This window comes from Siphateles boraxobius, unplaced genomic scaffold (assembly GCF_051911475.1).
Source record: "Siphateles boraxobius isolate OS27281-9 unplaced genomic scaffold, OSU_SipBor_1 211, whole genome shotgun sequence".
Lineage (NCBI taxonomy): Eukaryota > Metazoa > Chordata > Actinopteri > Cypriniformes > Leuciscidae > Siphateles > Siphateles boraxobius.
The window spans coordinates 335,048-357,455 of record NW_027508824.1 but is presented as its reverse complement, the minus strand read 5'-3'; the positions used below and the strand labels follow the sequence as shown (position 1 = coordinate 357,455).

General features: G+C 41.0%; 2 protein-coding genes across 3 annotated transcripts; one reads left to right on the top strand and one right to left on the bottom strand.

Annotated features, from left to right (window-relative positions):
* The first annotated feature begins 1,219 nt into the window (after positions 1 to 1,219).
* LOC143746157 (plasminogen-like) lies at positions 1,220 to 10,475 on the top strand. 2 transcript variants are annotated; one of them, XM_077237920.1, is made up of 20 exons: positions 1,220 to 1,328; positions 1,478 to 1,507; positions 1,760 to 1,895; positions 2,035 to 2,141; positions 3,124 to 3,238; positions 3,358 to 3,497; positions 4,004 to 4,124; positions 4,203 to 4,321; positions 4,407 to 4,569; positions 5,024 to 5,148; positions 5,277 to 5,433; positions 5,530 to 5,720; positions 5,836 to 5,987; positions 6,070 to 6,163; positions 6,280 to 6,394; positions 6,486 to 6,560; positions 7,045 to 7,185; positions 8,060 to 8,166; positions 8,304 to 8,449; positions 10,179 to 10,475. In XM_077237920.1, the coding sequence occupies exons 1-20, from the start codon at positions 1,280 to 1,282 to the stop codon at positions 10,338 to 10,340; spliced, it is 2,445 nt and encodes an 814-aa protein (XP_077094035.1). In that variant the 5' UTR covers positions 1,220 to 1,279; the 3' UTR covers positions 10,341 to 10,475. The 2 variants fall into 2 exon arrangements, with proteins under 2 accessions (XP_077094035.1, XP_077094034.1); XM_077237919.1 differs by having other exon boundaries at positions 5,530 to 5,735; positions 5,839 to 5,987.
* A 704-nt stretch (positions 10,476 to 11,179) lies between these two features.
* LOC143746156 (solute carrier family 22 member 2-like) lies at positions 11,180 to 16,333 on the bottom strand. Its single transcript, XM_077237918.1, has 11 exons — positions 15,844 to 16,333; positions 15,657 to 15,760; positions 14,788 to 14,942; positions 14,424 to 14,592; positions 13,346 to 13,460; positions 13,158 to 13,261; positions 12,872 to 13,086; positions 12,679 to 12,787; positions 12,426 to 12,538; positions 11,358 to 11,457; positions 11,180 to 11,277 (listed from the first exon to the last, which is right to left on the bottom strand). The coding sequence occupies exons 1-11, from the start codon at positions 16,252 to 16,254 to the stop codon at positions 11,190 to 11,192; spliced, it is 1,683 nt and encodes a 560-aa protein (XP_077094033.1). The 5' UTR covers positions 16,255 to 16,333; the 3' UTR covers positions 11,180 to 11,189.
* Positions 16,334 to 22,408: the final 6,075 nt, after the last annotated feature.

Here is a 22,408-nt window from a genome sequence, read left to right as displayed (position 1 = left end):
AAACTGTGGTCAGATTCACTGGTTGGAGGTCGTTGGCAGATCGACTGGTTTTCTTCATGATGCTGGACAACAGAGCCGACAGACTGAGACCCCAAACTGTCTGTCTTTGGGCTTAAACTTGTTTCTACCACAGTTCGGTTTTGGGGAATTTCTGCAGACATTGCCCTCAAATTTGACTGTAGAACTTTGGGGAAAGATGTTTGATCGTTGTTATGAAATCAATATAGCATTAGTTTCAGATAAACAAATCAAGCAAACTAAAACAAAATCAATATAATCCTAATAAATCTTAAAATGTCATGCCCTGAACAACTTAATTCAACTCCATGTAAACAAATAACTGAAACACATAATCTGTGCGATTTAACGTCGATAAAACTACAACTTACCTTGATCAAATCTTTAATCTGGTTAAAGCAAGCAATGAGGATATACATGTGCAGACTTGTGCACACCATGCAGTTTCAACTGTACTTCAGTAGTTATAGTAACTGTAAACAGTGGACGTTGATACCAGATTAAAATGACAAACCTTGACAGTTTTGCTGACTGGGGTAGATTGAGGAAAACAAGCTAAAAATCTAGTGTATTTTTCTTAGACCGCATGTTTTTTTTCCCTATTGCATAATTTTTTCCTTTTTGGCTTATTTTGCTGTTATTCCTTCTATTTCCCCTTCAGTTCAAATCTTGATTACACTAGTATTTTTCTTATGGTTGCTTGGCTCAACGTTCACAATTGCAAAATTAGGCTGTTCTGTTTGTGTATTGATAGGATGGCTCCTAGTCTCTCAGTTGATAATTAACTTGTTGATTTGTGACACTGATGAGAATATTCTTTTAAGGAGGATTGAATTGATATGTATTCAATTTCATTATTTTAAACCTGTATTAAAACATTGAAATTAAATACATTATTTTGCCGGGTCTTAAGGAACAATCTAGTCATTTCTTTAATCGATTGCTTTATAATTGATGACTGTCTCTGCCTATCCCTTCTTCTCTACTTTATTTCTCATAGTTTTTTAAATCAATGCAAATTTAGTACCAAACCAATATGAAGATGTTAATCAAATTGAAAAAGTCCAGCTCTGATAAATCATGTGATCAGAAACCGTAATGGTGGGTTCAAACGCACTGATCGACAAACACTATTTGACCTGGTCCATGTCCTTGTTAGGACAATGATTGACTGATGAGTGACGGCCCTATGATGTTTGTTGTACTGACATGTTTATAAGATTGAAAACCTCTCAAAGTCCCTGCCTGTCAATGCTCCAACATGAAGGTTCACAAAGCTGTTCTTTTACTTAGTCTATTACTTTTTACAGGTAAGCCAACAGATATTTATTCATAGCGCCTTAATTATTAGGCTATTTCTGCGATCTATAAATTAACAAAAATAAAATGAACTGAGTAAAACCTACACCTTATAGTATTCATTTTTCGGTATATCATTAACAACTCATGTTACCTTCAGATTTCCCAAGAGCCCAGACCGAAAGCACAGGTAAGTAAATCTGGTCATCTGCAAATTTGTTCTTCCAATTCCTGTTTTGATACATAGTTCTGTTGATCAAGTTTCAGAGCTTTATATTTTAGTAAAAGTCTGTAGTACAGTTGGTAAGGGCTTACATGGGCTCTTGTTTAGGATAGTTTTGCTTTGTTGGTTTCATTGAATCTAGATAGCACTTCATCAACATCGGTAATCATGTGTTTGTGATTAGAAGCTTAACTTGATCTTTTTGCCACACTTGTTTACATTCTACAGATGTTCTGGAAGCATATATTAAAACAGATGGGGCCTGGATAGTGAAATTGCCTAAAGGTCAATACACTGTGAAAACAGTGGAAGATTGTGCCGCCAAGTGCGACAAAGAGACTTCCTTCACATGCAGGTGCAAGTCAGACCATAACTATAACTCTCAAAATATATTGTGTTGCACTAGTGCAGACCGATCTGATGTTAGCGAGCAATGACACATGTTTTATTCCGCTCTATTATGTTAAAACACTGGGTATATATGTGCTTTGCAGGTCCTTTTTGTACATCGAAAAAGATCAGGACTGCATTACATTACCTGCCAACTCAAAAACTGATCGGATACTGCGAAGAATGAGTGCTGTTCTCTATGAGAAAAAGGGTAAGATTTTATAACCCAATCTATTTGTTCACTTTACAGATTTGAAAGTTTAATAGCAGATGATAAATTATGAATTATATTCAGCATGCATTACTCTTATTATAAATTATAATTATAACTGGTTACGCTTTTCCTTCTTGTTGTTTTTCAAAAGTCTACCCGAGTTAATATTTAATCTAGATTTAACAAAGTGTAGTTTGTTCCATTTCAGTAAACAAAGTAAAGAGGATTATATGAAAATCTATCGTCCAATGAGGGATTTCTCATTCAAGTGCAAATTTATCAAGTACTGTCTAGGTTCAACAATGAGAAATGTTTCAGTTTTGGATGGCTCAAAATATACCTGATGGATGTTGTCTTAACAAGCATACTTTAGGTCAATGGTTCTCTACTGGTTATGCTTTAGGACCCAGATATTTAGATACATTTACAATCATGAATAGTAGTAATATCCTTAAACTCAAACATTTTAAAATTGCCACAAACTGCATAAGACCATCAATGTAGAAAATGATTGACAAAACATAGGTTGATTATAAAAATAGACGATTGTTTAAATGCATAAAGAGCAGAAGTGTAATTTACTGGGCTAACCCTTGGCTATCGCATGAAACAAACACTGAGTCAAAATAATGTAGAACTTGTTTCACCATATGTTGACATCAATAGATTTTGCCCAACCTTTGATCTAAAAAGCCAATATCTTTTGCCATCTTAACTAAAGCACTTATTTTTTAAATCACATTTCAGTATTAGCATTTACCATATTTCCCTTATGTCAGAAAAGACATGAGACCCATTTTTGTATCACAAACTACATACCTTGTGAGAACTACTGAACAGTAACTACCATTAGGGAAATTAATACATCATCATCAGTACTGTATCAACATCAAACTAAATGAGTGTAATAGCTTGTACTAGCTACAATTAATGTGTTTTTAAGTATGTTATAATGAATGCATTGAATTCCTTCATACAGAGTACTTACTGGAATGCGTGAATGGCATTGGCATGGACTACAGAGGGACAAAATCCCAGACAAAATCAGGAAAAACATGTCAGCGATGGGAGGGATCTTTCCCCCATGTGCCAAAGTACATGTCTTAATTTGAATTTTTCAATTGTTATGCTGTAAAAGAGAAAAGAGCTTTAGGAAATACAGAAACTACAGTGGTAAAGTCAGCCAATTAACCTCAATAGTAACTTTCTACAGCATATCACCAAGGACACATCCAAAAGCTGACTTGGAGTCCAACTTTTGTCGAAACCCGGATGGAGACCAGGGGGGTCCCTGGTGCTACACTACAGATCCACAGAAGCGATGGGAGAACTGCGATATCCAAGACTGCACAGGTACTTTTAGCAAAAAAAACCCCCGCTAAATCTTGTGGGCTAACATACTGATGTGTAAATCTCATGCAAAAGTTAACCTAATTATGAAGTGCACTTGAGGTGAGCACTCTGAAGTGAGCAGGGCATTAGCTGTCACTGCCACTTTATCCATCTATATTCTGACCATTCTTAAATCCATATTTACAGTATTTCAACTTGTATACAGTCTATTTGTGCAGCATTTGATAAAACTGGATTTAAATCCCTGGGAACATCACAACAATAATAATTAGTCTAGGCGTTGAAATAAATCAAGAAGATGTGCCACCCAGAATCATGTATTCGTAAAAGAGAAGATTAGTTGCCTAAGACGTCTGTGCACATTTCACTAACGGCCTTGTGGAAAAGCCTTTCGTGAAGGGATTCAGTTGCCCACTTTCATTTGAAGCAACCTTTTGAAGCAATGTACAAGAATGCAAAAAACAGTTCGGAATTTGTCCCTTGAATCTGCTCTTTAATATCTCCAGAGGAATGTATACAGTGCAGTGGAGAAAACTACAGGGGCAAGATCTCCACTACTGTGAGTGGATTTACCTGCCAACGCTGGGACTCGCAAAAACCCCACAACCATGGTTACATCCCTTCAGCGTGAGACATTATAATTTATAGCACAAATGAGATATGGTTTATTTTGTGCATATTTTGACTATGGTCTGCCTTTTGCAGTCTTCCTGATAAGTACTTGGAAGAGAACTATTGCAGGAACCCCGATGGAGAGCCAAGGCCCTGGTGCTTTACCACCAGTCCATCCAAACGTTGGGAATCCTGCTCCATTCCACGATGTGGTAAGAAATGTTCTTGTCAATCTGTAACACAAAGTTGTGCTTCAAATGATTAGTTCATCATTAACTGGTCACCGTTCTCTTGTAGCAACGGAACCACCCACAATTGTACCAGAGCTTACCTGTACAAGTGGAGAAGGTAGCTCCTACAGGGGCACCATTGCGGTGACGGTCTCAGGAAAAACTTGCCAGGACTGGGCTTCCCAAAGTCCCCAAAAGCATTCCAGAACTCCAGAGAATTACCCATGCAAGTAAGCATCCACATGATGGATTTGATTAACTGGTTTTGAGAGACATTCAGGTTTTGATTAATTTCCCAATGGTGTCAAATCCCACACATGGAGGACCACCTTTGTGCTGAGCAGCTAATCATGGTGTTCAAGATTACTTGAAAATTACAGGCAAGTGTTTGATCAGAGTTGGAACTAAACTCTGCAGGACAAAGCCCTTTCCAGAGCTCCAACCCCATTTAGCACACATGAAAGGTCTTCAGGATTACTAGAAACTTCAAGGCAAACGTGTTGGAGTCAAACTCTGCAGGACAGGGCCCTCCAGGATTTGACACAGTTAAACTAGAAGAACTAAGTAGACAGACTTCTTCAAAGTCTGAATTATTTTGTAGGGGAAAGCTGTGAAATGTTATGCCAAACACATGCACAATATTGACTGCACAGGGAATACAAATAAAGTTTGTTTCCATCCCAGAGGCCTTGATGGGAGCTACTGCAGAAACCCTGATAATGAAAGAAGTCCATGGTGTTACACCACAGATCCAGAGACCCGCTGGGAGTACTGCAGTGTGCCAAGTTGTGGAGATCAACCTAGACCTGGTCGGTTTTAAAGGAGCCATTACAAACCATATAACATTAAATGTAGATTATGATGTGCTTTTTTTGTATGTTACTTCACATGCCCCTAGAACTGGTGAAAGAGTATAACGTAAATATTTGATTCCCAGAGGAGCCGGTGATCCCTGAGGGTGAAGGATGTTATGAAGGTGATGGAACCTCCTACCGTGGTGCCATGTCAGAGACCATCAGTGGAAAGAAATGTCAGTTCTGGACATCCATGGAACCTCATCGACATTCCAAAACACCTCAGGATTTCCCTAAAGCGTAAGACACTACACTGAACTACACCTTGAACTGTTGCGACTTTTGACTCCACTGATTTCCCCTCTGGCCCGTGCCATGATTTCACCCATCATGCAGAGATCTGAGGAGGAACCTGTGCAGGAATCCAGATGGTGACCGAGCCCCTTGGTGCTACACCACAGATCCCACAGTTCGGTGGGAGTATTGCAACATCGAGAGGTGTGAAAAGCCCAGCTCACGGGAGCCTCCTACCAAACCATCAGGGGCTGCAGTTTCTCCATCTATTTCTCCATCTATTTCTCCACCAACTTCTCTGGAAATAGGTTCATCCACCTACAAGCTAACAGATTATATCAAATTTCAAGAGAACTACAGCATTGACTAAGGGAGGATGTGAGATACAACGTGCTTTGTTTCTTTTACAAGATTGTAAGGTTGGTAACGGAGCAAGTTACCGGGGTCCCACATCCACTACTATTATGGGAGTGACCTGCCAAGCATGGAGTTCTATGACCCCCCATCAGCATGCCAGTTTTACCTCTGAAACGCATCCAGACAAGGGTCTAGAGTCAAATGTAGGTCTATGTAGAATTTCAAGCATTTTTTCCAGGCAGTTCCGGACATTCTAACACCTTTTTTACTTGATTACACAATTAGCAATGCAGAAACCCAGACAGTGATGTGAACGGACCTTGGTGCTATACAACAGACCGAGCTAAGAAGTGGGATTACTGTCAGATCCCAGACTGTGGTAACTGTTCTTAATATTCCTCTTGGAAATGCTTGACTCCAATGGCAAGGATTGTTGTTTTCCAGGCGATCAAATATCCTTCCTATGTAAGATACATGACATTCCTTTCTAATCAGATGGCCTGAAATGCGGACAACCAGCAACGAAACCCAAACGGTGCTTTGGGCGGATCGTTGGGGGATGTGTTTCCAAAGCCCACTCCTGGCCTTGGCAAATCAGTCTTCGAACCAGGTATACCAACAAGCCACCCTCCTCTGCCTATGTATTTATTTCCAGGCTCAGATGAATTGTAGTTATAAACTGTAAATTTCTGTCATGCCAGGACCAAAATCCATTTTTGTGGTGGAACGCTAATTGATGCACAATGGGTTCTAACTGCAGCTCACTGCCTAGAGAGGTGAGTGACTTTTTTTATTGTTTGAGGAGACAAAAATGCACAAAAAAGGGTTGAAAGTTTTGCCAAAGTTTAGAAGTAGAACAGCACAGTGGTTCCCACTCCACTACTGGGGATTCACAACACTGTACATTTTAAGTGTCTGTGGACTCCCTGAAAATGTGTTGGAGTTGACAACCATGTACTCCACCATAGATATATACACCAGATGTCGCCTTGGGGTTCTAAGCATGCGTCAAAACCGCCGCCATCTTGGAACAGGGGTCTTGTCATAGGAAGTAGCTAGGTAACACTGAATTCATGGATGATGCCGGACTTTTGTGCTGCGTATGGATGTTCACACGAAATCTAGTGTATATATCTATGGTACTCCACTAGCATATAGATGACCTCAAAGCCCCAAAGAGACATGGAAAAAAAAAACACAAAACTCTTTAATGGGGTCTTTATGCTGCAAATGGTTAAATGTGTTCGTACCACTATGCAGGTCTGAGAGTCCATCTGCCTACAAAATCTTCCTTGGAGTCCACACAGAACGTGCAAATGAACCATCCAAACAGGAGCGAGATGTTTCGAAGATTATTAAAGGGCCAGCTGGAACTGACATCGCTCTTCTCAAGCTGGACAGGTTAGAGTATTCTGTGTGCAACTGTTGCCATTGCAATTGAAACAACACTCTGAATCTGGTGAAGTGTTTAACGTTTTGTTTGTTTATACTTTGTCGTATCCCAGTTTAGTTATACAGATAAAAGAATGAGTAAGTGATTCAACAGTTGATTCCCCATCACATGAATTTTAGATGGGATTGTCTGTACATTGGAGTAATGGCAGATGGAGAGTGTTGAGGAATCCTTATTGTCTTGGCAATTCCATTTGGTTACACTAGTGGCACAATTCTTCTCGTTTAAAAGTGGGATCAGTAGTTTTTGAAAATCACTTTTGAAAACTGTCGGACCGACTACCAAAACACACTTGTAACCAATCAGGCTCCCAAAGTGTGTCTGAAAAGTAAGATTGTTTCCTTTGGTTCCTCGTTTAGTGAACAATATAACCCCCTATTGTTATATTTGTAATATATTCGTTACTATGACTGTCATGCTCCTGCTATCGAGTTGATCATGATAACTTAGTGGGTGTTGAGCGTCGTCTTCCACGTGAAACGGACCTGAACCATTGACGCGTTAAAACATACATTACTACCAAAACACATTCGACATGGATTACCATAGAAACACATTGCTTTCACTAACCACTTTAGTCGCTGCCTGGGTTACGGTCGCGTACTTAAGTGTAGGGTGGAGCTATCAAATTAGGGGCGAGATCATTTTGGGGTTGGGGCGTGTTTGTTTCAACATTGGCCAAAAGTGTTTTTCAAAAACTGATCCCACCTTTAAGTATTATTTAATCACTGTGGTGCTAAATGCAGTTTTGGCTTTTGAAACGATAACCTCATTTTATTTATAATGACATTACGAAGGAAAACTAATTTTGTCTGATTTTAGGCCTGCATTAATAAATGATAAGGTATTACCTGCGTGCCTACCAGAAAAGGACTACATTGTACCAAGCAATACTGAATGCTATGTTACAGGCTGGGGGGAGACGCAGGGTAGGTCACTTTAACAAGTCGGTATAGCGAAATGGATTCTTTATCAAATATCTTTACTGTCTTACTCGATAAACATGACTGATTATTGATTTAAGATTTCGCAGTGTTCATAGCTTCAAGACCTTCTGTATCCATAGGAACCGGTGGAGAAGGTGTCCTGAAAGAAACCGGCTTCCCTGTAATTGAGAACAAAGTCTGCAACCGTGCATCTTTTTTGAATGGCCGCGTGAAGGAGCATGAGATGTGTGCCGGAAACATAGAAGGTGGAACTGACAGTTGTCAGGTAAGGGAGCTTACAATATTTAGGTTCAGACACCTCACTGGCTCTGATTTAAACCCCAGTAAGCTGCCTACCTAGGCACCACTTTTAGCTTAGCATTTAGCATTTTGTCCCAAATGACGCAATATACACTATGCACTTACAGTATACACTATGTACTTATGAACTTACAGTATACACTATGTACTTATGAACTATGTACTCATCCGTGTAGTGTAGAAATTTTATAAGGTTATTTTGTCATTCAGCTTTGGAGTCTGATGCCCCTCCCCCTCCCCTACGCAATTAAAGTTGTGACAGTTGAAGTGCATGAAGTGTCCAATAACATTTAGTTTCTTTCCATTCATTTAGTGCATTATCCAGGTAGGCCAATTTAAAGTGCACTTTTTCTTTTTGGAATTTTCAGTGTGAACACACTACTTGCACGGTTTATACTTAAAAACATGATAGAATAGTGCACAAGTACGCAAATTGGGTCGCACCTTATAAATACAAACAGATGTAGCCATGTACAAATGCCTTGAAGGAAGCATTGCAAGTATTTGTCACTGATAAAGCAACCCTAAGAATACATTTATTCAACATCTGAATATACTGTTAGACAATAGTTTTATCCAATTAAGAAAATGACTAAATACTTGCATATACTAAGAATCATTAGCAGCATATAATATCCCACAATTGCAATATAAGGCTTTAAGTAGCCTACTTCATGTGGGGAGCACTATTTGTGTGGCATGCTAGAGGTTTGGAACAGAGCCACTGATTTTCCATGTAAGTTGTTATCATTTTGATCACGACATGCTTAACTGCTTTACCTTGCTCCTTGTTTTTGCTTAAATGAATAAATGATGTTAGCTAAAACTGCATGATATGTATTGTCTTAAGCCGGTGCACACTATACGATTTTGGCCACGATTTGGCCGTCTGAGACAAATTTTGCAAATCCTAAAAGAATCCTATGATCGTTAGTTTGACATGTTCACCGACAGCCCATTAATGAGCGTTGCGATCAAATTTTACCTCCGAGGAAATTCTGGCAGTGTCAGATTTGACTCGCAGTCCTGCAGTGTGACTTCTCCTACGACGACAGTCAAATTGTCTTCGTTTTTTAAGATAAGCCATGACCAAAATTAACGTTAGAGATTTCTTTGTAGCCTCCATTTCAATCCCGCGTGTAATGTAGCTGACAGTCACCAAACGCGTCATAGATAGATGATGTAAAACTCAAGACAAGTTTTCTTGCATGCGTCCGTTTTTAACGTGTCTTGACTGCCGTACAGTCTGAAATTAATGACAACTGGGATTTTACAGTGTCACATGGATTACAACGATGATCATGTTCATACAGTTTGACAAGCAGCATTCGTAAAGGACTATTATAAATCACAGTGTGCACCGGCTTTAGAACTGCATTTCTGAAATATGGACATTCCTCTGACACAGTCACCTGATAACAGATTACTCTTACTCGTAAAGTAGAAACATGCATTTTCAGTGAAGCTGCTTTGAAACGATATGTATGGTGAAAAGCGCTATACATAATATGAATTGTGTCTTTAAAGGAATAGTTCACCCCAAAATTCTATATTTTATTACAGACTAATCATTAACTCAACCTCATGTTCCAATCCTTTAGAACTTTCTTTCACAAGTGAGATTTGAGACCTACAATAAAGTGAAAGATTTGAAGTGAATGACTTAAATTGTGCCGTGTTCCTCACGTATACAGGGTGACAGCGGAGGGCCGCTCGTCTGCTACGCACAGAACACCTTCGTCCTTCAGGGAGTGACGTCGTGGGGTCTAGGCTGCGCTAACGCCATGAAACCTGGAGTGTATACTCGCGTCTCCAAGTTTGTCAGCTGGATTGAACGCAGTATGAAAGAAAACTGAGAATTAGTTGGATTAGTTGAATGATGTGCAGCGGAATTTAAGTTAACAATGATAATAAAATAATTAAATGAATTTTTATTGGTGCATAAGCCGTTTTAAAGTTTAAGTAACAGACCCTGTTCATATGTTCAGTTTTGCAAACTGTCAAGCCCACTTTCAGTCTGTACGCTTATATGCACAAGCCGGATGTGTTTCAGTTTGAGGCAGTCCCCAGTGAACATGTTTTATTACAGAACTCTTCAAAGAACCAAAAATGTAATGAGATTTAAAAAATAAATAAAAATGTTTTCCTACATTAAAGCGATGGTAAACATCTTTGGAGAAAGTCTCTTTATTTGTGCTCCACAATAAAAAAATGTTTTTCTGTTACGTTAACAATGCTCTAAAATGTCAAAACCCTAGTAAGTGAAAGAAAAAATAAGTACAATTTACTATTATTATGAATAATTTAAGCCAACATTTAGAATAAATATATACAAAGACATTTTTATTAGGAATTATTTTAAATGGTTTTAAATAAACATTTTTGTCAAAAACAAGCATTTAAAGAAATGTAAAATCAAAACAATAACTATTTTATATATATATATATATCGTACAGTAACTACAGTCAATGATAAATCATTAGTTTGGGAACAATAATTACATAATTACACAGCAGCGGAAAATCATTGGTCCTTTGATTAGATTGCTACATATTTTATAACGTTATCAGCTTGATTACTAAATCAAATTCATATTTTATTATTTCATTAACTTTTGGAATGACAAAACTTGTTGATTAATGAGAAATGGTTTTCAGTTTGTATAATTTAGATGAAATCCTGAAAGGGGAAGGGATAAGCAGCATCAGACTGCTGTCACTTCTTTGTTGGATGTCAGATCAGCGGGCAGCAAATTCTCTAGCTGTTGACCTTTTAGATGGTTTTCTTTGTTTCTGCATGTACAGTTCACATTTGTGAAGAAAGGTTCAAGGTGACAAATGTTGCATGGTGAATATGTGCAGTAAAACCTCACCTCTTTGGACATTCAATGTCTTCAATGGTTTCTGGAAGAGGCACACCTTTGGTTTCAGGTAACAGAAGAACCAGTCCACCAGCCACGAACGCAAGCGCACCTGTGAGAGAGAACACGGACTTCACCAACCTCACACTGAGCGAGAACATGCTCAACATCACATCACATGGTTGCTGTCACACAATTATTTTAAAGGGGGGCACCAGTGAAAGTCATGCTAAGATGTGACCAATGGAAAACCCTTTTAATAGTAGTTGTTAATACAAATACTAGAGTTATAGTTTCTGTGTAGCATTCCAATGGGACTTGGGTTCAAACAATAATCCCTCATTTGCTTTGTAATAAACAAAACATTTGACTGGAACATCCACTGAGGAAATGTTGGTCCAAGAGGGTCAAAGTTCGTCTGGTTAGCATGATCCTACTAGCCCCTGTTTGTAGATGCTGTAACTACAACCTTGAAAAATAAATAAGGTGTATATCTATACATTAATGTATAATTGATCAATATATTATGGATAATTTCTTTTACAAGTAACAATTAACATTTTATATACTATATGTATATATATATATTTTTTTTTTTTATTATTATTTTTTTATTGAGTGCTGCCTTTGACGGGACGGTAAAACCAAAAATGTTCAAGTTGTCCTTCTCAGGTTGTTCCTGTTGAACACAAAAGAAGACATTTTGAAGAATATTGGTAACCAAACAGTTTCTGGTGCCCATTGACTTCCAACGTATTTTTTTCCTACACTATGGAAATCAATGGGGACCAGCAACTCTTTGGTTACCAATATTCTTCAAAATGTCTCCTTTTGTGTTCAACAGAACAAAGAAACTTATACATGTTTAAAACAATGTAAATGATGACAAAGTTTTCATTTTTGGGTGAACACATGAGTGAAGTGTTTGGGACGGTGTGTGTTCTTGTGGTGAATCAGTCATTCAGCTGTCAGGATGTCATTTCCAGCATTTTGTAATTACTTGCATTCGGTGCTCTCCCAAACAACACAAACAAATCAGTCTGACTGTATGTGAAATAAAAATATTGTATGTTTTTGTACCGAAAATGATAAGAGGTAGCTCTAGCCAGATGACAGAAAGCCTGTAGAGCAGGAAGGGCGCTATAATCCCTCCGATGTCACACAGTGTGGAACAGACCGATACACCCAGATTTCTGCAGCCAAACAACGTCATATACAGTAGCATTATTGACCAACCTGACCACAAACTACATTCTAGAAATTATATACTGATTCTTCATGTGTTATACACTACATGCAATGCATAATGCAAGATAAATGCAATATAACTCACCTGATAACAGTGGGATACAGTTCAGTATTCACAAACACTACCATTTCAAAAGCCATAGTGATGCCCAGCCTTCCAACACAAGCAACAGCACTTTTTAACCAGAACATACCTGTGGAAGATGCAAAATTTAAAGTATTCATACATATATCACCCTTTTTCAGTCAACTTCGATTAACCACAAATGGTCACTCACTGTTGGGGATGAATGCTGTGATTAAACAAGCCGCTCCTGCCACGATATTCGCAGTTGCAAAAGGAAGCCGCCGTCCGATCCGCTCGATAGTGAGAAGGATGAGGAAAGCTGCTGGCAATTCCACGATTCCAGATATGAGGAAGTCCACATACACGTTTCCTCCGAGGATTCCCAGCCTCATTATAAGACCCTGGTAAACCACAGCGCTGGTGAACCTACAACATGAGGTTACAGATTAATGTTCGCTGTTTAATGCACTTAATGTGGTGTTTAGGGTCTGACGTACCAGTTGAAACTAAGGATGAACGTGTATCTTCTCAGTTTGGAAGTCTTGAACAGATCCATGAAAGAAGCAGTTGAGACAGACTCTGTGTTTTCACCTGACAGTGTCTGAAGGATGAATGTGGGCATTTAAGAGACATTTGGGCATTTGGTATTAAATGTATGCTCCTCATCTATGCGTATATTTTGTACCTCAATATTCTTGGACAGTGTTTTCTTGTTCTCTTTGGCTATCATTTTTGTGATCTCCAGTGCTTCGGATCTCTTATTTTGGCTGAGGAGCCATCTTGGTGATTCTGGGATAAACCTGAAAAAGTGTATTTAAATAATGCAACATGGCTACATTTATCTAACAATTGTGTAACACAAAAATATTTAACTACACGTATACAGAATCCTAAATGAAAAACGTGCTTAAGATTGTTCTTTGTGTTCATCCAGAAAGCAGCCATGTCATTACAGTTTGGAGAGAATAATTCAAATGTTAAAATGTTACAGTATAATGTTCATCTGTTATAGAGCAATCGTTTGAACCAAATGCTTAAAAAATACATTTTCAGATGAAACTGCACATATCAGATAGATACACTATACACTATCGTTTAAAAGTTTGGGTTAGATAAGTTTCTTATTCTCATCAAGGCAGCATTTACATTAAATTGTAATAATATTTCAAAATATTACTGTTTTTACTGTAATTTTTTAAATTTATTTTAAAATGTAATTTATTCCTATGATGACAAAGCTGAATTTTCAGCGTCATTAATCTCAAGTCTTCAGCTGATTTGCAGATCAAGAAACATTTATTCCTAAAAATGTTAAAAACAGTTGTGCCACTTAATATTTTTGTGGAAACCAAAAGAACAGCGTTTATTTAAAACATAAATCACATTATAAATGTCTTTACTGTCACTTTTGAACAATTGAATGAGTCCTTGCTGAATACAATTATTCAATTCTTGCCAAAAATGTTACTGACTTTTTAACTTTTTTAATGTTACCCAAACATTTGAAAGGAAGTGTATCTTGAGGATATACGTGTGCTATAAAAAGTACTGGGTAAAAATACAACAGTTCTTGTATCATAGTTTATATTTAATCTGGAATATTCTTTCAAGTTTTATAAAGGTGGGTTGGTGAAGATTATAAAATGACAATATATTAATACAAATTTGCACACAAACAAGTTAATAAATCTGGAAAACTCAATCAATTAAGTGCCGCCTACTGAAGATTCTGCCTGTACTGCACATAATGCACAGGCCCTTACCAATAGTAAGTCAGGAAGAAGATGTAAGGAACGGTGAAGACCACTTGCAGCCAGCGCCAGTTCGGGATGAGGTAAGCTAAGAGAGGAAGGATGAGGATGCCGATGCTGAATAACATCTGATAGGTCACTCCCACCGTCCTCCTATAGTCCACCCCGACCAGCTCTGTGACTGTAGACACGCAAGAAGAGTTATGGATACTATGAGGATATCAAGAACACAAAAACTGCGGTAAACATTTCAGTCAAGAACACTGACCGATCCGATCATTAGGAGACCATAACTATGGAAGTACAATTAGCTCCACACAGAAACGTATTTCATTTAAGTGTGATTAAATAACTGAAAAATGTTTAGATCGGCTACTTAGCACGTATCCAACCATCCAGCCGCCCTTCACCCCGAAGCCGAAGAGGACCCGGAACACCAGCAGGGCGATGTAGTTCGGAGACGTGGCCACCAGAATCCCTGTCACTGCGATGAAGAAGTTGGTCATCAGGAAACTCTTCATTCTGCCATATCTGAAAGAAAACAGGCAGAACAATTCATAATTAGATGGTTACTGAAACATTTATGTTGACATGCCAAAAAAAAAAAAAAGATTTGGTTTTAATTTGGAAAACTGCTTGATAACAATTTATTTTACCGTTCAAACGTTTAGGGTCGGTAAGACAAGTCTCCAAAGCTCACCAACACTTAAAAATAAAGGTTCTTTATTGGCATCTATAGTTCCATGAAGAACCTTTAATATCCAATAAATCGTTCCATTGCACAGAAGGTCCTTTATAGTAGAAAAGCTTCTTCACACTAAGAAAAAAATGGTTCTTTTAAGGTTCTGAAAGGTTCTTTCAAAGAACCTTTGAAAGGTTCTTACCTTTTCAAGGTAGTGAGGAAACGCGCTCTGTAGCGCTGTGTGTTCGCTGTCGGCTACGCTAGAAACATGACCACACAATATGTCGACCTCCATAGAAGGGGGCGCCCGCGGTTATGGAGATATAAATGCCTCATTCTAAGCTAATAAAAACATAACGGTTCATTATGCAAGGTCTTTATACACCACTGAAAACATAGTTATGGATCTTATATTGCATTTCTGTCAATAGATCCTCAGAAATATTACACATTGCACCTTTGAGGAGCTTTAGAAATGTTTTTCTAGAAACCAAGTAAAAAAAAAAAGACCCATGTGATGGTAAAAAAAAAAAAAAAGATAAAAAGTGTCTGTCATAGCCTACTTGTCTGCCATGTATCCAATTGCAATGCTGCCCACTAAGAAACCAACACCGAGCGTGGCCTGGAACATGTCAGCATACCAGGCGTCTGCACACACTAGATCAAACTGCAACACACAGGTCTCATAAGACATTTTGTTCTATTCATTCACACAATTTCCACCAAAATAAAGTCTTGTTTTGTGATCACCTCAGTGACAAATGACTGTCTTCCCTTATAGTCGTACTCCCAGCCATCTGGACAGCCCGTCGTAGTAGAGAGCTGGGCCTGGACAAAGTCACTTTCTGGATTGTCGCAGGAGAGACCAGTGGCGTTCCAGTCCATGTCGAACCTCTCGCACTGACTGTACGTCAGCCCTGCGGAGCCGTTCATCTGGGGTACGGTGGCCCTGCGTGCGTCTTGAAGGGTCCAGCCGCATCTCTCCCGGATCTCACTGACGCCAGGGTCACGGCACCAATGCTCCGGGGTGAAGCCCTGGAACACAATCCCCACATAGACGAAAGAAAACGGTATGGAGACCAAACTGAAAATGGTAAAAATTCGCATTTGGCACCGACCAAACGCGCCGACCTCCTCTAAGATGTCATCGAAAGTGGCCATAGTCAATGTATGTCTACGGTGGAGGCGTCCACAGCTTTAGAAAGAGGTCTGCTAAGAGGAGCACAGAATATTTACACACAGCTGGTTGACCGAAAGTCCAGAGGAGGTTGAAACTTGATATATTCGTGCTGTAACTGACCAATGACATGCTGAGATGGGACAGGGGCCACAAAGTTACAGTTTAACCCCAGTGACATCTGAAGCCCGTTATGCAATTTGTCACTGTATAATTTCTGTTCAGCAAGTGTTGTATGAAAACTGTTGAGTAAGTGTTAAGTAAACCTCTATTTTATTTGATCCCATTTCCAATGAGAAAAGCGGCACTTTTTTTACCCTAAAGCAACCTAATCTTGTTTACTAAGCAGTTTGCCGTGAACTACATTTTTCTAAATTTTGATCATTAAAATACAGTTAAATATTAGAGGAAAAACTTTAAACAAACTTTAAACAAACATTAGAAATGTTGCATTGTAAACTAAAAGCTAAAGCACTAAAATTACTAACTGGAAATAAAAAAAAACTATAAATAAATAAAATATAACCAGAAAATCTACTCACCATTAGATGAAAACAAACTAATATACATTTATTCATTTAGCTGACGCTTTTATCCAAAGCGAGTTACAATTACTATATCTCAGAGGTCGCACGCCTCTGGAGCAACTAGGGGTTAAGTGTCTTGCTCAGGGACACATTGGTGTCTCACAGTGGATTCGAACCCGGGTCTCTCACACCAAAGGCATGTGTCTTATCCACTGCACCATCACCACCAACGTTTATAAAATTATAAACGTTGCAATGGCAATTAACTGAAATAGGTTTAAGTTAAATTAAGTTTAAGCACTAAAATTGCTAACTGGAAAATAAAATAAAACTGAAAAAATGTGTGGAATAATAATGTAAAAAAATAAATCATAAAATGACTAAAATTAACCCAAAAGTTAAATGAAAACTAATATATATATATATATATATATATATATATATATATATATATATATATAAATTGAAATAAATTATAAACTACATCTACTCAATATTAGATGAAATACAAAATAATATTATAAATGTTGCAAAGGCAATTAACTGAAATAGGTTTAAGCTAAATTAAGTTTAAGCACTTAAATTGCTGACTGGAAAAACTAAATTGAACAAACTAAAACTAAAACTAAAACTGAAAAAATAAATAAAATAAATAATAATAATAATATTTAAAAAAACTAAAATCACAAAAATTAACCCAAAAATTTAAATGAAAACTGCAAATATAAAACTAAAAGCTAGTTCAAAATATTTATAAAAACTATAATCATACATAATGTTAAAATTATACTGGACCAAATTCACAGCGACACCATCATTATCAACAGCCGTGTGATGTTTCATTTGCTTGAGCGAGAATCAGTTTCTGGCCTCAGACTAGTTACAGTAGTTTCTGGCCTCAGACTAGTTAGAATAGTTTCTGCCCTCAGACTAGTTACAGTAGTTTCTGCTGGCCTCAGACTAGTTACAGTAGTTTCTGCCCTCAGACTAGTTACAGTAGTTTCTGGCCTCAGACTAGTTAGAGTAGTTTCTGCCCTCAGACTAGTTACAGTAGTTTCTGCTGGCCTCAGACTAGTTACAGTAGTTTCTGCCCTCAGACTAGTTACAGTAGTTTCTGCCCTCAGACTAGTTACAGTAGTTTCTGCCCTCAGACTAGTTACAGTAGTTTAGTTACAGTAGTTTCTGGCCTCAGACTAGTTACAGTAGTTTCTGGTCTCAGACTACTTACAGTAGTTTCTGGCCTCAGACTAGTTACAGTAGTTTCTGGCCTCAGACTAGTTACAGTAGTTTCTGCTGGCCTCAGACTAGTTACAGTAGTTTCTGGCCTCAGACTAGTTATAGTAGTTACTGGCCTCAGACTAGTTATAGTAGTTTCTGGCCACAGACTAGTTACAGTAGTTTCTGGCCTCAGACTAAAAAAAAAAGATAAACCGTTACCCTGGAGTATTTGTAAGACACTGGATTTCCTTTCTTGAAGCAGCTGGACAATTTCTGCATTACAAGTTGCCTAAAAATGTATAAACACATTTTAAGCAGCTCAAGTACAATTTCTATATATATATACAGACTAGTTACAGTAGTTTCTGGCCTCAGACTAGTTACAGTAGTTTCTGGCCTCAGACTAGTTACAGTAGTTTCTGCTGGCCTCAGACTAGTTACAGTAGTTTCTGGAATCAGACTAGTTACAGTAGTTTAGTTACAGTAGTTTCTGGCCTCAGACTAGTTACAGTAGTTTCTGGCCTCAGACTAGTTACAGTAGTTTCTGGCCTCAGGCTACTTACAGTAGTTTCTGGCCTCAGACTAGTTACAGTAGTTTCTGGCCTCAGACTAGTTACAGTAGTTTCTGGCCTCAGACTAGTTACAGTAGTTTCTGGCCTCAGACTAGTTACAGTAGTTTCTGGCCTCAGACTAGTTATAGTAGTTTCTGGCCTCAGACTACTTACAGAAGTTTCTGGCCTCAGACTAGTTACAGTAGTTTCTGGCCTCAGACTACTTACAGAAGTTTCTGGCCTCAGACTAGTTACAGTAGTTTCTGGCCTCAGACTACTTACAGAAGTTTCTGGCCTCAGACTAGTTACAGTAGTTTCTGGCCTCAGACTACTTACAGTAGTTTCTGGCCTCAGACTACTTACAGAAGTTTCTGGCCTCAGACTAGTTACAGTAGTTTCTGGCCTCAGACTACTTACAGAAGTTTCTGGCCTCAGACTAGTTACAGTAGTTTCTGGCCTCAGACTACTTACAGAAGTTTCTGGCCTCAGACTAGTTATAGTAGTTTCTGGCCTCAGACTACTTACAGAAGTTTCTGGCCTCAGACTAGTTACAGTAGTTTCTGCTGGCCTCAGACTAGTTACAGTAGTTTCTGCTGGCCTCAGACTACTTACAGTAGTTTCTGGCCTCAGACTAGTTACAGTAGTTTAGTTACAGTAGTTTCTGGCTTCAGACTAGTTACAGTAGTTTCTGGCCTCAGACTACTTACAGTAGTTTCTGGCCTCAGACTAGTTACAGTAGTTTCTGGCCTCAGACTAGTTACAATCGTTTCTGGCCTCAGACTAGTTACAGTAGTTTCTGCTGGCCTCAGACTAGTTACAGTAGTTTCTGGCCTCAGACTAGTTACAGTAGTTTCTGGCCTCAGACTAGTTACAGTAGTTTAGTTACAGTAGTTTCTGGCCTCAGACTAGTTACAGTAGTTTCTGCTGACCTCAGACTAGTTACAGTAGTTTCTGGCCTCAGACTAGTTACAGTAGTTTCTGGCCTCAGACTAGTTACAGTAGTTTCTGGCCTCAGACTAGTTATAGTAGTTTCTGGCCTCAGACTAGTTATAGTAGTTTCTGGCCTCAGACTAGTTATAGTAGTTCTCTTACAAGTGGTTCTCTCGTATTGCGTAAGTTTAGCTTACGCTACGGGAAAGATTCATCTTCTCGAGATACTGAAGCCAAAAAATTATCCTTAATTTTGTATACCTTGTCAACGCAGTGCAGCAGCTAGCAGACCTAGAGCAGGCCATCTCGCGTGCTCATTGGCTGCCCTGCGGGCAACTGCTGCAGCCTACCAGTGAGCCCGGCGTGACGTCACGCCCAATGAAGGGCGCCCGCGCCTTTATAGCGTCACAGCCCGCCAGATAGGCGTGGCTTAGCGTATAAAAATAGGGGCTGTAGGCTGAATTCTCTGATTTTTCGACTCTTCAGCGAGCTCTTCGCATCGCTGGATCTGAGGGAAGCCACCGCCGCCGTCGAACAGCGAACAGCCAGCCTAGGACAGCGCTGAGGAAGCCGGCCGTCTTCGCCACCTTCAGCCATCCGTGCGAGCTACGCTATCCGGCGACGTATCCTTTTGCCTTGCATATTATTCTAAAAGAGCAGCGAGCGTTTTTTTAAAGATGCCTCGCACTTCCTGCGGCTCGTGTAAAGCCCCGCTCAGCGCCGGAGACCGCCACCTGATCTGCGCTCTCTGCCTGGACCTGGAACACGGAGAGCTCGCCCTCGCGTCCGGGGGCTGCGAGCTCTGTGAGGAGCTTCCGCTGTCGACCCTGCGGGCTCGACTCGAAGCCTTCAACACCACAGCAGTCACTCCGCCCCCTGTGGGGCTGCGCAGGAAGAAGCGCCGTTCCCTGAGACAGCCGGAACCTGTGGCCACAGCGACGCGCTCGCCGGAGAACCTCCCTCGAGCCTCGCTCTCGCCTTCCCCACCTCTCCTCACTGACGCGCAGCTGCCGCTTGCGAGCCTCACTGCCGTCGCTTCGGAGGATGAGTCCGAGGGACACGTCACAAGAGACTGCTGCTCTATCCTGGAATCAGACAGCGAGGAATGGTCGCTACACTCCGCCACCTCGTCAGTCCAGGAATCCACCGCGCTGGAGCTGACGCGGAACTTATGCGCCTGCTGACACAAGCTGTTGACCGTCTCGGGCTCGAGTGGTCGCTGCCGAAGGAACCCGCGCCGAACAGGCTCGACGGCTGCTTCCTGAAAAGTCGCCGCCGCGCAGTTTCAGAAACTAGGCCCGCTCCATTCCTGCCGGAACTTCATGCAGAGCTGACGAAGTCATGGAATACACAGTTTTCTGCTAGACTTCAGTCACAGGCCTCCGCGTCGCTCTCCCGAGTGGACGGCGCCGCCGAGAAAGGGTACACAGCTATTCTCCCTGTGGAAGAGGCGGTCGCAGCGCACCTTTGGCCGCCCTCCGCGAGATGGCGGTCACGGTCAGCCCTCCCGTCTAAAGCCTGCAGAGCCACGTCCGATTTGGTCGGCCGCGCTTATGCCGCCTCCGGCCAGGCCGCGTCTGCTCTACACTCGAAGGCTGTGCTTCAGATCCTGCAAGCCGACCTCCTCCGTGAATGGGATGAGAAGGGCCGGGACCCAGCTGCGGTTACTGATTTGAGAAGTGCGACGGATCTCTCTCTCCGCGCCACCAAAGCCGCAGCCCAAGCCATCGGACGAGCCATGGCCGCGTTAACCGTGACGGAGAGGCACCTCTGGTTAACGCTTGCGGATATGAGGGAAACTGAGTGAGCCACCTTTCTGAACGCGCCGCTCTCCCCCACTGGTCTCTTCGGCCCAGCGGTGAACGGGATCGTTGACCGCTTCTCTGTGGTGCAAAAGACCACGCAGGCCATGAACCTCTTCCTGCCGTGACGCTCGAGTTCCGCCACAGGCCACTCACGCGAAAGACAAAGCCAGCCTCCTGTGCTAACTAGCACCCAGCGTCCAGCACAGCCTCAGCCTTCGCAGCGACGTCAGGGCGGCCGCCCTAGATCGCGCTCAGACAGCCGTCACAGACCGCCGCCCCCCAGAGGGCCTCGGCAAAGAATCACGCTGAAGTCCGAGCATGCGAAGCCCTCCTAACAGCGAGAGAGAAAAGACGCGCGTGTCCCGCTGCGGCCGGACCGCCGTCAAAGTTCATTTCCCTGTCAGTCCCCTTCGAACAGGCTACTGCAGTGGTTCAACTAGCAGCCAACGAGCCGGTTTATTCACCCTCTCGCCTGCACACAAACGCCGTTTTCACGGCGACCCAGAGAAATCTCAAAAAGAGTATAATGTCTGGTCCGGCTCACGCCGTCAGTGTTTTAAGTGTAGTGAAAGTGCCCACGCCCCAGTGTTCACCCCTACACATAAGCACTCCAAATCCCGTGTCACTCACAGAGCACACTCTCATAAAGCGCAGAAAAGCCGCTCGAGGGTTGAATGTAAGAAATGTGTCCACAGGTCTGTGCCCACTATCTGCCCGCTCTGTTACACGATCAAAGAAGCAGGTTATGAACGTAAGTCTCGTGCCCGCCAGAGAGCGCTCACGCTTGCTAACACAAACCTCCCCCCGGGCCCCGCCTGCGCGTTTAAGGGTTATCACAAAACGCAGGGCGTTAATAAAACGCTCCCCATCTATTATGATCGGGGCGTCAGATACAGTTGTAAGTCTCGTGCCCGCGTACGCGTGCTCACGCTTACAGAGAGCTCTTCCGCCCGGAGCGCTGCTCACGCGTCAAAGTGTGGTAAAAGTATGCTCCCCATCCCTTATGATTGGGACATCTCACATAAGTCAGCCGGTTTCGTCTGTCAGCGAGCGGCCATTGCCCAGAACCGAGAGCGCGCGCACCGCGCTTTCGGCTCCGGTTCGGTT